At 42.0% G+C, this 16,353-nt stretch overlaps 1 protein-coding gene across 1 annotated transcript in view; it reads left to right on the top strand.

Annotated features, from left to right (window-relative positions):
* spred1 (sprouty related EVH1 domain containing 1) overlaps positions 1–16,353 on the top strand; it is a 74,673-nt gene that overhangs the window by 32,503 nt on the left and 25,817 nt on the right. The window contains exon 2 of the mRNA XM_029729864.1: positions 11,557–11,752. Within this exon, the coding sequence (XP_029585724.1) occupies positions 11,557–11,752 (196 nt within the window). The remainder of the gene's footprint in view (positions 1–11,556; positions 11,753–16,353) is intronic.

Genomic DNA, 16,353 nt, shown 5'->3' with positions numbered 1-16,353 from the left:
CACAGCATGCTCTTAAATACAGGGTGGGTGTCATGTTTTGGCTGATAAATACAATTTGAAATGTCAACTTTGAAATGGTAGCATAAAGGTGGTTGGCGGTCCACACATCAGAGAATGTTGACTTGGATGAGAATATCAGCTGTTTTAAATGATCATGTCAATCTTCCATAGGAAGCCTATTGAAGTCATAGAAAAATATATAATAGAATAGGCAGTCCCCTTTTAAGTTGACATTTGACGGTAGGTGGACTGGTAGTAATTGGAAGTGGTAGTAATTGGAAGTAAACATTTCAATTCAATGCACATTTCAATGATGTACCAGCTAAATTGCAGTGGTCTGAAGTAGAGTTGGGCGCTATCCTGATTTTTCATATTGTAATACAGTCCTTCTCACATCCTGGGATTTACAGTATTATTGGCTTAGTACACAAGGGGGCACCAAAAAATATATATAATTTATGTTTGAGGCTTTACTGAGCCGGACAAACGTTTCTCTTCAATGAGAGCCCAAGCACTTAACCGGTGTTTCCCCAGATCAAGTATGCAGATATTTGCTCAGTCTTGTACAAACTTTTTACACGGCACATTTTCTTTGCCAGCGCTCGCATTGCATTCATTGTTGTTTTCCTTACAAATAATAACTTTGGACATATTTGCCAGCTATGTGTGGCGCCATGTTTGTTGACATTATACAATGTATTCTGGGTGTCACGTAAATGTCTGTCAGACCAAAGATGTTTATAACAAATTGAGGTTATGCTTTCTGTCAGCCGAGAATTAGCTAAATATGATCGCTTGTGTTACATCAATCTTTCCTCAATTACCGCTAGGTCTAATGTAACCTACATTTTCTGGTTTGGATGATTGTGTTATGCTGTTGCTACTTCTGTGAATGTCTGAACATTGCATCCAAAAATAAACTGGTCACATTCAGGACATAGCGTTGTAAAGACTGTGTTTGTGCAAAATGTTTCTGTGAAAAAACAGGGTACCAGCTCAAATGCTGACTGTTGGGTCAATCGAAACTGGAAGTTCTGAATAAGCATTCTAATCACATTGGTTTGAGCGTACGCTGCAGGGACCATTGTAGAATAACCGTACCAACAAATTGGTGTGGTTATTCTACATGTCAAAGGGTTAATACAGGCACTTGCTCAGATGCAGTGCATTCGGAAATTATGCAAACCCCTTGACTTTTTCCACATTTTCTTACATTACAACTAGAGGTCGACCGATTTAATCAGCATGGCTGATTTTAATTAGGGCCGATTTGAAGTTTTCATAACAATCGGTAATCTGCATTTTTGGTCACCGATTACATTGCACTCCACGAGGAGACTGTTACGCGAAGTGCAGCAAGGAGCCACGGTAAGTTGCTAGCTAGCTTAAACTTATTTTATAAAAAACAAATCTTAACATAATCCCGAGTTAACTACACATGGCTGATGATATTACTAGTTTAACCTCTCTAGGGTAGGTGGCACCAAATCGTCCCACCTACGTAACAGCCAGTGGAATCCTGTGGCGCGTTATTCAAATACCTTAGAAATGCTATTACTTCAATTTCTCAAACATATGACTATTTTACAGCATTTTAAAGACAAGACTCTCGTTAATCTAACCACACTGTCCGATTTCAAAAAGGCTTTACAACGAAAGCAAAACATTAGATTGTCAGCAGAGTACCCAGCCAGAAATAATCAGACACCCATTTTTCAAGCTAGCATATAATGTCACAAAAACCCAGTAGACAGCTAAATGCAGCACTAACCTTTGATGATCTTCATCAGATGACACACCTAGGACATTATGTTATACAATACATGCATGTTTTGTTCAATCAAGTTCATATTTATATCAAAAACCAGCTTTTTACATTAGCATGTGACGTTCAGAACTAGCATACCCCCCGCAAACTTCCGGCGAATTTACTAACAATTTACTAAATTACTCACGATAAACGTTCACAAAAAGCATAACAATTATTTTAAGAATTATAGATACAGAACTCCTCTCCGATTTTAAAATAGCTTTTTGGTGAAAGCACATTTTGCAATATTCTGAGTACATAGCCCGGCCATCACGGCTAGCAATTTTGACACCCACCAAGTTTGGCACTCACCAAACTCAGATTTACTATAAGAAAAATTGGATTACCTTTGCTGTTCTTCGTCAGAATGCACTCCCAGGACTTCTACTTCAACAACAAATGTTGTTTTGGTTCAAAATAATCCATAGTTATATTCCAATAGCTCCGTTTTGTTCATGCGTTCAGGTAACTATCCGAAGGGGGACGCGCCGGCGCGTTTCGTGACAAAAAATTCAAAATATTCCATTACCGTACTTCGAAGCATGTCAAACGCTGTTTAAAATACATTTTTATTTGATTTTTCTCGTAAAATAGCGATAATATTCCAACCGGGAGACGTTGTATTCGTTCAAACAGTGAAAGAAAAAAATGGAGTCGTCTTGTGCACGCTCGCACCAGTGTCATTGTCCTCAGAAGGACCACTCACAAAAACCCCTGCTGTTTTTCGCCCAGAGACTGAAGAGCTATCATTCCACTTCTGGCGCCTTCCTAGAGCCAATGGAAGCCTTAGAAAATGTCACGTTACAGCAGAGATGCTGTATTTTTGATAGAGATGCCCTAGTAGGAGAACAAATTGTCAGACAGGGAACTTCCTGTATAGAATCTTCTCAGGTTTTGGCCTGCCATATGAGTTCTGTTATACTCACAGACACCATTCAAGCAGTTTTAGAATGACACTTGGTGTCATCTAAAATAACCTTAATTTATAGGACAGTTCTTATTTGATTAATGGTTGTCGGACCCATCTGTGAAGCTAGCCACAATAGTGGAATTTGTGGTTAGTCTTCAAAATAATAATTCTACTATTTGTATTCATTTGCATCACTGTCAATGACATACCTTTATTTTGAAGGCAAACCTGCAAATTCCACTATTGTACCTAATCCTTACTGTGGCTAGCTTCACAACACATATCCCGGTCCGATTGAGCCTCACTAGCCACATGAAGCTAGCTGGCTGCTTATAATGTTAGTATTTTCATGAACTGTAGTTCAATTTCAATAGGCAAACAACAAGAGGCAACCAAGGTAATACTCACAAGAATTCCTAAATCATTGCTAAGAATAATGAAAATAACTGCAGTTAATACTGGTCATTGTTTTCAGGTTGATTGTATTGGTGTTAGCTAGGTACCAAGCTAAAGCTAGCTACCCCAGAAGTTGCGGTCAAACAAATTATGCTTTATTATCAACGCGGTATTGAAAACACAACGTTCGTGGCCGGTGTTTGCTTGGTTGCAGACTTTTTTGTACAGCTTTGACAGTGCTACTGTATCTTTTTTGACACGCAACGACCCAAACGGCGTTCCATAGTATGTATGTCGTGACGCTAATAGCAGTGACGCGATTACTGTGTAACTCCGGTAGGGCAACATCTGAAAAGTAGCGCACTTGGTAGTGTGTACTGTTGCTCGACCAGTCGGGGAAAGCCAACATCACCCACGACAGAACGGTTGTCAAGGGCAATGAATTCCATTTTATTGGCTTTAATAGTTTTCGCCTTTCAGTTGTCTCGCTGAAACTTTCTTACTCTTTTTCAAATGACTCCTCGACTTGTTGACTGCTCGATCCACACAGCAGACATTGTGGGCTAAGTTAGGAATGCTATGTAGTGCAACATTTTACGTTGCGTTATTTCGTTATGTACCTACCTTATATAGGTATGCATGTCAGCTTTCCACATCGGCGTTAAACTAGACATCAGGACGGCGTTGGCATTTTTAGCTAATATCAGCCAATTCCGATATGTTCACCGATATATCGTGCATCCCTAATTGATGCCCAACTGAGCATTCTACTCGATGCATTGTCAATGAGCGCTGAAGATTTCATCAAAAGTGCGTTACATTGGTTTGGAAATACAATGCCAGTGTGTAAATGATTTCAAATGAGTGCAGGAAATGCAGAAATTTATATTTTTGTTTTATACTGTTCAATTCAACATGAACCAATCAGAATGGAGAAAGACCCATTGAAATCACTTTGTTTCCACCCTATGGTCACGCACTAATCAAAGCAAATTTATTCCAAAACATAAAATACTGTCATACTGTCAAAAGTTTGAAAAATGCAGTGATATGTTTTGTCCATATCGTCTAGCCCTACTCAATCTCCTAAAATGTTTTGGCATTCATGTCCAAACAGTAACTTTCTGACTACTTCTACCAAGGGCAAATATGTACGGCAAGTTTCGTTCAAATCAAAAAGGCTGCGGTCAAGAAGTGATTGAAATTAAATGGAACGACACTTTAGTAAGCTGTTGAAGGGCAGAGCGAGTGCATGTGTAGCACCTGATTGTGATACCTCCAGAAATATGGACGTTCTTCGGTTTATGAAACCGTCTGCATTATTCAATGATATTGAGTTACCAGGTTTCTGGCGTAACTCAAAAGGTAATTTGTGAGCTGCAAAAATGTGACTGGACAATTTTTTATTTTTTTTACGTTGGATAGAAGTAAAGACTCAGCTACAAAATGGTATATCATAGACTGCAGTTGAGGAACAATGGGAAAGTAATTCTGCTTTCATAGTTGATAAACTTGTAACCCCACTTTTGAGAAAATGGAACACCTACTGGAGAGCTCTTTGTCTACACCCATTCAGCATCATTCACACCCTCTTAAGCCTTAGACCCACCCATGTCTTTTAGGATTCACATTTGAGGCCATGTGCTAAACAGAGTGAAAAGTGTAGTAAACAACCAAAGATTAAGACTAAAAGTGGTAAAAGTAGTAGCCTGCAAAAAGGAAAAACTCCAGGTAAAAATAAACTATCTAGTACTTGGCCTATATCCTAATCTAACTTTGGTGCTGGTCATGTTGTTGTTCACATTACTGTCTCTGGTATTTAAAAAAGAAGCACAAATCAAAGTATTTGTCACATGCACAGGATACAGAAAGTGTCAACTGTACAGTTGAATGGTTGCTTGCATATTTGCATAGTAGCAATATCAAAAAGTGATATTAGATGACGGTTACCCAGACACACTTGTCTAAATTGATGGGTCATGTGAAAGAAATTATGTGATATTAGATGACGCTTACCCAGACACACTTGTCTAAATTGATGGGTCATGTGAAAGAAATGATGTAACCCCCAGCCACATCTTGTTCAGGGAAATGGGTCACTACAGAAGGTTTAAATGGTACAGTGAAATGGTTACTAGCAATATCAAGAATAGAAAGTGTCAATATAAAAAAAAAAGTTTCAATCCCAGTAGAGAGAGAACAAAATAACATACAGTATGTACAATATCAATAATGATATCAGAGATACTGGTGAGACAAGTTAAGTTATATGCTTACATTAAGAGGTAAAGTGGCTGAGCAGCAGGATATTACAAATATTATCAGCAACGTATGACTTTTATGTGTGTTAGGAGAGATTCATGTTCGTTTGCATAGAGGCACTGCAGATAGTCCGGATGACTGGAAACTTGCCTCCAGTGATGAACCCGTCCGTTCACACCACGTATGAACAAGGGAATCTATATTCAGAGAGCCTGTTTCTGTTCTGCCCTTGACTTTGGTGCAGGGCATGTGATGTCCATGGTCTCTTTGTCGCAAAACTCCCCGATCTTCTCAAAAAGATAAGTTTGTCTAGTTGTGTCCAGTCCAGGTGGTGCTTGTACAGGCAGATCATCTATGGGAGGAAAGACATCAGCTATACGCAGCAGCTGAAACCTGGTACCGACTGAGTCCGAACGCTCCTTGGCAACAACAGGAAATAGACAAAAAATAATAAAGACATTACAACCTTGCATAACATCAATTGACCTCCCAAGTTTAGATAATAAGAATAACCTTATACAATGCAATGAAAATGATATTAACCTGAAGTGCTGGTACTGCTTGTTCTGTGGCAGAGTCAGGTGTTGTTGCCAGCCAAAGGTTTCCACCAGCACTGTATCATCCTCCAGTCCAACCAGCTGTGGCATGTTGACCCCTGTCACAGTGCTGTCCTTCACTACACCAGCAATCTCTTCACAGATTCCTGAAGGAAGACAGCCTGACTACACAAATAATTTGAGATCAGTAAAAGTATTGCCAATCATGTTGGAGGTAAAATAATAATCAAAAGATTTGTTTATGCTTTACATACCACGTGTTGTCATCAATCCCTTGTAGACGCCTCACCGCTGAATTTGTCACATGAGATAGCAGCAGCTTTCCACCAAAGTGTTTGTCTGGGTGGTATCCTGGTAATACTATTGCATTATCTTCTGCATAGTTGTTGAAGTTCACAACTCGCTGCAAGTCCTCATGCTTCAGGTATAACCTGTGCTTGCTTGGGCCAGCTCTCTTGATGGGAGGCATTAGACCGTTCTCCTTGTATGAATTATGGAGGAGAGTCAGGCGTGTTCTATTGATGCTGACAGACAAATTCCAGTTACAAATATATTAGCATTATTATACAATAAATGGCCGTAATCACCGCCAGACACTCCTGGCTAATTTGATGGGATATGTCATCATCTGGCGAAGTGGAGTCTTTTGTTTAGACATGTAGCTAGCTAGCTAGCTAGCTAGCGAGCGAGCTAAACAATGAACCATAATCCCAACCCATGGAGTACGAGCAATACAAACCGATTGTCATAGCTAGCTAAAGCTACCCAACTAGGTTCAATGTTAGTTAGCTAGCTAACATTAGGATATAACTAGCAATGCAAATAGTTTCCTGAGATACAAATAATATTACTTCACAGATCACACATGTAATATTAGCTAGTGAGCCAGCCAGCTAATATTAGCTAGATAGCTAACAGTCCGCTTTAAGTTGGAGTCTTTTTTTTAGACAGCTAGCTAACTAAATAATGAACTATAATCCCAATCCATGGAGTACTAGCAATACAAACCAATTTGTATAGCTTTCTGACAAAATTAGAAACTTATATCTGAAAATGTAGCTAGACTTACCTGTATACATGGATGAACGCTTCACGGCAGACTGCAACCATTTCATTAAATATCACGTACTTTGTCATTTCCGTTTTGTTTGTACAGCTTTCTTGTACAAGTCACTCTGGTTCACACTGACCGTGTGCAATGCCAATGTCATCTGATCTTTCTCCCTCTTTGTCACGGATGCCATGGTTGCCTTTAGTTTGAAGATGTAATCCAGAGAAACACTTTTGCAGTTCTCCATGATATCGTTCAAGAAAGCTGCAGTAGAAAGGATTATCTACATGTACAGAGCAGATCATGTTATAAACAGAAGGTGCTACAAGGCAGACCAATCCGAACTCATCTCTCGGCATGTCCAGTCCATCCATTAGCGGGAAGTTTTCTGTTTTACTAAAATCGTAATTTAACGATTCTAGTAATGGCATACATGTTTGTTAAGGCACATGAAAGTTCACATGTTCCAGAAGGCATTTCTGCCCAAAAACACATTTTGATCAACAGCAAAAAAAAGTTCATGTTCAAATGGCTCTCCTGTGAAGTAGTAACCTGCGACATCAAATCACATTTTATTTGTCACGTGCCGAATACAACACCTTACAGTGAAATGCTTACTTACATGCCCTTATGCAGTTTTAAGAAAAATACTAACAAAAAAAATATTTTAAAGTAACAAATAATTAAAGAGCAGGAGTGAAATAATAGCGAGGCTATATACAGGGGGTACTAGTACAGTCAATGTGTAGGGGCACCGGTTAGTCGAGGTAATATATAGGTGGAGTTATTAAAGTGACTATGCATAGATACTAACAGAGAGTAGCAGCAGCATAAAGGGGGGGACTACTTGTTTCAATATTTTTATAAAATAATTGCCTGCACGTTTGGTTAGATTTTGGCTTGGCTACTTTGAAGCTAGGTAAGACATGCATCATAATATGTAGTAAAACATTCAGGTTTTAAACAATTTCGTATATGTTTTCAAAATGCATACTGCCTCCAGCTCATTGCAAAGCAGTGTGCGACACGCTGAAGCCTGCCTAGTTGTCTATGCACTTGAATGGCGAATGGGAAGCGTGCTTCAATTACCAGTTTAAAAAAAAAAAAATAGTACCTCCTTTTAATCGTGGCCATTAGTTTTTTTTATTTTGTTTTACACACGCAATTGCCTTTTATAATGGTTTTACTCAATGATTGGGCTTATTAAAGCACGTTTTACTCCAGCAGTAACAAACAGCTGTTTTGAGCTGTATCAGCAGCTCTCGTGCTATGTCGAAATATTTCAGTCAATGAACAGGCTAAAGTGCCATATATCGCACGTCTTTTGTTCTTCTCCCGGACAATTGGCCGGGGGCAATTTTATTACCAGCTAATGGAAACACTGGTATACAAATATTACTGTATTGTAAAGAAGCAAATCTTGATTCATATCTCACGTCACGTACACTACCTCGGGAGGTAGTGTACGACTCTACCCCTAGATTTGAACCCTCTCCGAGCATGTAAAGAGAATTGTCTCTTCAAGCCAAATGCTCGCACAGGAAAGAATGTTAGCTCACATCTCTCCTGTTTGTGTTTCAAGCCCTAATGTTCGTATGAATCCATCTTCCTAGGAAGGAAGGCTACTTTTGATTAGCATGACCAGGAGTGTGTTACGACATTATGTGCACAAGGGATGTAATACAGTAGGCCTTCTCCTGTCCCTCATCCCTCCTTCCACCCCCACCGGGACCAGAATTGACTATGTGGCGTCAAGGCTGCTTAAACCAACTTTCCTACTTTGTTAGTTAATTTATTTTGGAGTTATTAACTTTGGTCATCGATCCTGGAAGGAACTTTGGTCAACTATTACCAGGGCTGGCTAGCATTTGTATGTTGGTCTACCTAAGTTTGGATGCGAGGAAAAAATATGTTTAAGCTCGATTGCTATAATGGATTAATTGATAACTAATAACCTTGGCATAAAGGTTTTCCAAGTGTGGCTGCAGAGCAAAGGGCACCTGTTTGAGTTGTTGCTGCAGTGGAGAGACTTTACACTGGTATGAGTGGAGAAAACGGAACTGACAGGAACTGTCTTGTGACGGAGACCATTAGCCTATTTGACACCACTTGAATAGGCAATCTCGTTGTAAACGTTTTGTAAATGTTCAGTCATCAAGCGTCATTTGGCATTTCCTCTCTCATTCCTAGCTCACTGACTACTACAATTGATCACAGTTAACAGGAGGGGGTAAATACATGTTCGCAACCAAACCCAGTGGCGCTCGCCTATGGAGGATCAAACCTGCCATAATTATAAATAAATAAATGCACACAAATAGATAAATACATGGATGAGTAAATGCACACCAATAGATCAATAATAAAAAATAATAATAATCGTCCCACTAATTAATTGTATTAATTGATATGATTTATTGCTGTATTTCTTCTTCCAATATGATAATAAGAGGCTATCAAGAAAACAGACTACATGACCAAAAGTGTGTGGGCACCTGCTTGTTGGCCAGCTCATTTCAAAATCATGGGCGTTAACATGGAGTTGGTCCCCTCTTTGTTGCTAACAGCCTTAACTCTTCTGGCAAGGCTTTCCACTAGATGTTGGAACATTGCTGCAGGGATTTGCTTTCATTCAGCCACAATCTGAAGTCCTCGGGCAACTTCCTTCAAGTTGTTAAGAACTAACGCGTTCACTTTTGTGTCTGTTGTAGCAGCTAGCTGACCCAATTTTTTTTAATGCATGCCTCCACACTGAAAAGCAGTTAATCTGGAGAGGCAATGTTTTCAGCAGCGTTAGCCAGCACCGCCAAGTCTCTGGCTACCGCTCGTCTGATTGCAGCCATACTACATGCCAGAAGAACTGGGCTACTGTAGCTATCTACTGGTTGGTCTCTCAAGTATGTGTAGTTTTACTTTTTGGACCATCAGAGCAAGGCAAATGCAATCTAGCAACACGCCGTGACAACCAATGGTGTGTTCGATACCACCCACAGACATTTGACACCCCGTCATTATCATACAGAAATGAAAAGTGTAAATAATTAGATAATAGATCAAGAATTGAATACATACAGGTATGTAGAGAGAAATACATTTAATTTTGGTCAGTTTTCGTATTTCCTTGCTCTTTGTGTCCATTTTTTCATTCATCTTTATTTCTTATTATGGCAGGTTTGGTCCTCCATACTGGCCGCGTCATCATTTAATAAACTCACCCCTGTGAGGGTGCGACGTGCCACTGAGAAAGACGTCTCGCGGTCAAACTCCCTCCTTTCTCTCTTCCTCCCAGCCTTTAATATGTTACTAGTAGGATCTGTAAAGTGCTACCCTCAGCACACTTTGACCTTTGTCATTTCCGGTGGCCCAGTGGAATGTTCTTATCTAATCAGAGAGCCATCAGACTGCAGCCAGAGCAGAGCACAGGGAGAGGGCTGGATACATTTACTACACTACAGTAGCCGTAACAGTCCCTACAGTAGCTACCTGCCTGGCCTGCTGTAGGGGAAAGGTGAGGCCACAGCATGAGCCTGGTACTGTAGCCTGGCCACGTGGTCACTCACCCACTGTTTGACCTGAAAGAGGCAGGACACATCATATGCACTGACTGACCCCCCCACACACACACATACCGCACACCACACACAAAAGACTGACTTTCTGCCTCTGTCATATGTAGGGGCCTTTTTAATGTGGTGCTTGTTAGTTATAGCGATAGTGCGTTTTAGTTTATGGTAACCTGGGATTGAGTTTTCAGTTAGAATCTTTATAGACTCTAACAGATTTGCATTTTATGCTTCTATTCAGGCTCCAATACCTATTGATAGTGGTTGGGTATCCTTGGATATTACCATTTGTTCAACTCTAACCAGTAGGATAAGTCCTGTCAAAATCATCTGTCAGTGAAGCCCATGGGATCCGGAGGTTGTAAATGGTTATTCAAGAGTTTAATATCCTGTTGATTTTGGGGTGTGTTGGGTTCCCAGGCCCTCCTGCCGTTGTCTTTTATCAATCAAATGTATTTATAAAGCCCTGTCACAAAGTGCTAAACAGAAACCCAGCCTAAAACCCCAAACAGCAAGCAATGCAGATGTAGAAGCACAGGGGCTAGGAAAAACTCCCTAGAAAGGCATGAAGCTAGGATGAAACCTAGAGGTGGAACCAGGTTCTGAGGCGTGGCCAGTCCTCTTCTGTCTGTGCCGGGTGGAGATTATAACAGTACATGGCCAAGATGTTCAAACGTTTGTTTTTATGACCCGTCTTTCTCTGACACCTCAAACTCTCTCTCTGTCTTCCTCTCTCTGGTTCTCTCTCTTTCTCTCCCTCTCTAACTTACTGACAGTTGTGAAAGAGTCACATCGCGGTCGGTTATAAAGTGTGTGTTCAAGCAGTGGTCATGGAATGTGTTGCAGTCATCATGTCTAACCATGTTCTGTCTGTGTGCAATGGCACCCCATATTCATGACGCAACATGGTTGTGGTGTTCAATTTCTCTCTATATGCGGAGGTAGTTGATGCCATGGTCTTGTTGCAGTCCCACCCTAACTATGTCTCTCTCGCTCTCTCTCTCCAGTGACAGTTATGCGCGTGTGAGAGCAGTGGTCATGACTCGGGATGACTCCAGCGGTGGGTGGCTGCCTCTGGGAGGCGGGGGCCTCAGCTGCGTTACCGTCTACAAAGTCAGCCAGACAGCGGGCACCACCACAGACCCAAACACCAGCACCACAGCAGACTTCCTCATCAAGGGGGAGCGGCTGAAAGACAAATCGGTAAAGGTTCAACTGGCTTTCTAAACACACACAACGAGCACAATTCTCCCCATTTTAAGATATATGACATGTAGCCTACGATTCATATAAAACTATACCAACCTCCACTCAAGGGGTTACGCACTCTTTATACACACCTCACACTCCTCACCTTCCAACTCTCACTCACCCTGAGGACCTCACCCACACCTCACACTCCTCACCTTCCAACTCTCACTCACCCTGAGGACCTCACCCACACCTCACACTCCTCACCTTCCAACTCTCACTCACCCTGAGGACCTCACCCACACCTCACACTCCTCACCTTCCAACTCTCACTCACCCTGAGGACCTCACCCACACCTCACACTCCTCACCTTCCAACTCTCACTCACCCTGAGGACCTCACCCACACCTCACACTCCTCACCTTCCAACTCTCACTCACCCTGAGGACCTCACCCACACCTCACACTCCTCACCTTCCAACTCTCACTCACCCTGAGGACCTCACCCACACCTCACACTCCTCACCTTCCAACTCTCACTCACCCTGAGGACCTCACCCACACCTCACACTCCTCACCTTCCAACTCTCACTCACCCTGAGGACCTCACCCACACCTCACACTCCTCACCTTCCAACTCTCACTCACCCTGAGGACCTCACCCACACCTCACACTCCTCACCTTCCAACTCTCACTCACCCTGAGGACCTCACCCACACCTCACACTCCTCACCTTCCAACTCTCACTCACCCTGAGGACCTCACCCACACCTCACACTCCTCACCTTCCAACTCTCACTCACCCTGAGGACCTCACCCACACCTCACACTCCTCACCTTCCAACTCTCACTCACCCTGAGGACCTCACCCACACCTAACACTCGCCTCTCACAATGGAGTGCAAGTATGTTTGCTGTGTACTATGCACAGACTCAGCCTGTGACGCAACGACCACTGAGGGGGTCGTGGGATGAGATCAACACACACACAGAGGAAGTGGTTGTTTGGCTTTCTTCCACTGTGCAAGGCAGGTATCTGTAAATAGGAGCAGGGCTGACTGAGTGTGTGATGCATGCTGACATCATCAGAGAGAAGAGAAGGACACACTGCTCAGGAGAAGAGAATGAGGGATGTAGGAAATAAAACTATAAACTATATCGGAAGGGAAAGAAATGAATGGATGGATAGTTATGAGCACTGCTTCAATTCATGCTCTTATCCTAAAACTCTGATACCCTTCCTGTCTCTTTTTTCATGTTAAACAAATATATTTCCCTTGGCAAGAATTAAGAGATGACTGTATTAATTCAGTGTTGTGGATACGTGGCTCCTCCCTGCCGCGTAACTGTCTATTCTGAGCCTGGGCCACTGTGCACCATGGAGAGGGATTCTGGTGGCCACCCATCCCAGTGGCTTGTTAAAGCGGGAGGTCCAAACCGCCGTTTTACTAGAGACAATCCTTCCTCAGACTGACACTCATAGTTCCCACACCGTGTGTGTTTACGTGGTGGGACAGGGCGTGCTCTCGGCATGTTGTACAGTCAGACCTACAGCACGCCGTCTTCAGTTCAGATGTTTGGGTGGCTCATGTAGTAAAACATGGCTTCCCCGGCTACCACAACAAACACCCCACCATATGTAGGCTGTTTGGGGCATCCCACCCAGTGCCAGGGTGTCAGCTGGCATTACCCACTGTGCCACCAGCAGATTGAGGACACCAGAGAGAGAGGGGCACAGAGAAACACATCGAGGGAAGGAAGAGGGTGAAACATGGGAAGAGTTGGAGCCAGAGAATAAGAGAAAGAAGGGAGCTGTGAAAGAGATGGAGAGGAAGGAAAAAGAGAGAAGGATGAGAGAGCGAAATGGCCAGTCAAATTGGAAGAGGTAGTGGGACAAAACATTTGACGGAAAGAGAGGGAGTGGGAAAGAGGGAGACGAGGTGGTGACTGCAATGTTGGAGGGGGATCTGGCTATCAGTGCAGTGATGCGGCACAGAGTGTACTGATGACTCAGCTGGCTCCTGATATAGCCACCAATGGGCCTTCTCTCTCTGTTCTCTCTCTCTTTGTGTGTGTGTTAAAGAACACAGCTTTAATTGGCTGCTGAATTACCAGGTCTCAGATTATAACAGCTCTCTCTTTTTAACTCTTTACATTCTGAGCCATATACGGGTTGAAAATGGCAGATTTGGCTACTAATAAGTGCCTAAATTGGAACAAAGTGGCTGTAAAGTAACATGATATGCATGGCGTCAGAGCTCTGGCTGTGCGCTTCTCAGCGCTGTATGGGTTCTGAACTTGAGGACCATGTGCGACAAGAAGTTGTCACCTTCCCTCCCTGTAATTGGGCAACTTTTGCCATTTTTTTGTTTAAGTTCGGTGAATACTGTGAATAAGATGACCATGTGGTTTTGAAAGATGAGACGCTGCGGATTATAATAAATACCGTTTTGATGTCATACGAGCAAGCCAGACTCCCGTGAGTCCAAATGGGCTCTTCACATTTCCAAATCATAAAACCCATGTCATATACAGTGTCAACCTTTATGATCACTGTGTTTGTACAGTTACAAGATGACGTGTTGTCAAACCCTGGGTTGTTCTGAACAGAGTGAGCCTATGTTTGTTTATTATGAAGAAAATTTGGCGCGGCATACGCACCTGAATACACTCATGACCCCTTTCTATATACGCATCAACATTACGGTCTGTTTCTCTGAACTGCCTTGTGCAAGCCTAAAAGCTGTGAAATCATGCCCACCTCACCCAGATTGACATTTTTACTTGACCATTTCTGGATTGCATAAACTACAAAAGTAATTCGGTGATGCAGGGATGTGTTTTTAAATGAAACAATTACAAGTGTGCTTGCTCTGCTTCCTCAGCGGCACAGCTAGGAGAGCTCAAAAAAGTACCTTTATAGTTGAAGACTTCTTGTGAGTCATAAGTGCATTGTAATTGCTTAGGAACTGTGCGCATTTTGGAGAGGTGTGTGCCACTTGGAGACTCCAGTTAGCCCTCTCACTCAAACCCACATTTTCCATGAATAGTCTTATCATGTTATCCAGAGTATTTTCAGATTTCGTTATCAACAAATGTTGCAAGAAGTACAATAACTAAAATCAACAGAGTAATGTTTTGATTCAAGTGAACTGTTGTGTACTCACCTTTTGGTCTAATCATTTTCCCATTATCTCCAAACTGTTCCCTTTCAATTGCTACCATGGTTATGCATATGCTTTTCATATTTCTTCTGTAAGAAATACTTCAATTTAGCCCTACCCATGTAGGCCAATTCCCACGAATGTAAAGGGTTTTAAGCTTTTTGACTCTTTAATACAGCGTTTCTTTCTCCACTGCTAGATTTAACCTAACTTCCTATTTCTGTCTACTATTTGTGTAGCCTGCCTAATAGGCTACTTTTGTATTGGAGTGTTTTAAGAAAGATAAAAAGTCAATCTTCCTTAACCAACGTATTTCTTAAAGCTAGAATACTTAGTTAATACTTAGACTTCTAAATGAATGTTATTGGGTGTATAGTTCTATTCTCCAAGAATCAATGGGTGTACATATACACCACTGCCCCCATATATACACTACCGTTCAAAAGTTTGGGGTCACTTAGAAATGTCCTTGTTTTTGAAAGAAAAGCACTTTTTTTGGGGTCCGTTTAAAATAACATAAAATTGATCAGAAATACAGTGTAGACATTGTTAATGTTGTAAATGACTAGTGTAGCTGGAAACGGCTGATTATTAATATTTTTTTAAATCTTTTTTTTTAATGGAATATATACATAGGCGTACAGAGGTCCATTATCAGCAACCATCACTCACTGCTTTATTATTGTTTCAATTAAGGACTCTAGCTTTAACTGATAAATGAATAAATATAATAGATCATACGAGCTAAGAGGACTCAGCCCCAGGTACTCTGTGCATCGGAAGTTGTTTTTGGAATTGGTTTTTAGATAGCATTGCTGCTTGGTAGATTACCAAAGGGATAACTGAATGGATGGATGTGGTATCTATCCATCTCTGTGTGGTGTGTCTCTGCTGTTTGGTGTCTGTTTGTCCTCTGCTCTCACACAGAGAAACAGTCCTGTCCTTTTGATAACATCCCAGAGTGGAATCAGTCCCCCTCCTCCTGTCACAAAAGCCAGAGTGCAACTCTAAACTCCCCAAATCTGTTTAGACTATCTTAATTCCATTAATCTTCTCTCTCCTTACCTATCTCTGTCTTTCCTGATCCTGCTCTCTCTCGCTTCCTGTCTCCTATTTTTTTCTCTCTCTAGCTCTCGCTCTATCTCCCTGTGTAGAATGCGTTGTCGTCCTTCCTCCTAGCGGAGATACTTCCTCCTCCTCCCGGGCCCACCGCTCACCTTACCCACTCCGGCTCCGCTCAGTCTCGCCTCCCACAATCAGCCCCAGAGGCAGACACCCCTGCCCCCCTCTTCTCTCTCTCCCTCCCTCTATCCCTCAGCAGGCTCTGTGAACACAAGGGCTTAACCCTTACTCCTCTCTTTCTCTGGGAGAGAGACTCACACACCTTGTCTGTTAACACACCTGCTAGGCCTGTTGTGAATGTGTTCATGCACTAATGTCATACTCC

The sequence above is a fragment of the Salmo trutta genome, chromosome 33 (genome assembly GCF_901001165.1).
Source record: "Salmo trutta chromosome 33, fSalTru1.1, whole genome shotgun sequence".
NCBI lineage: Eukaryota > Metazoa > Chordata > Actinopteri > Salmoniformes > Salmonidae > Salmo > Salmo trutta.
This window is presented reverse-complemented; position numbering and strand designations above follow the sequence as displayed.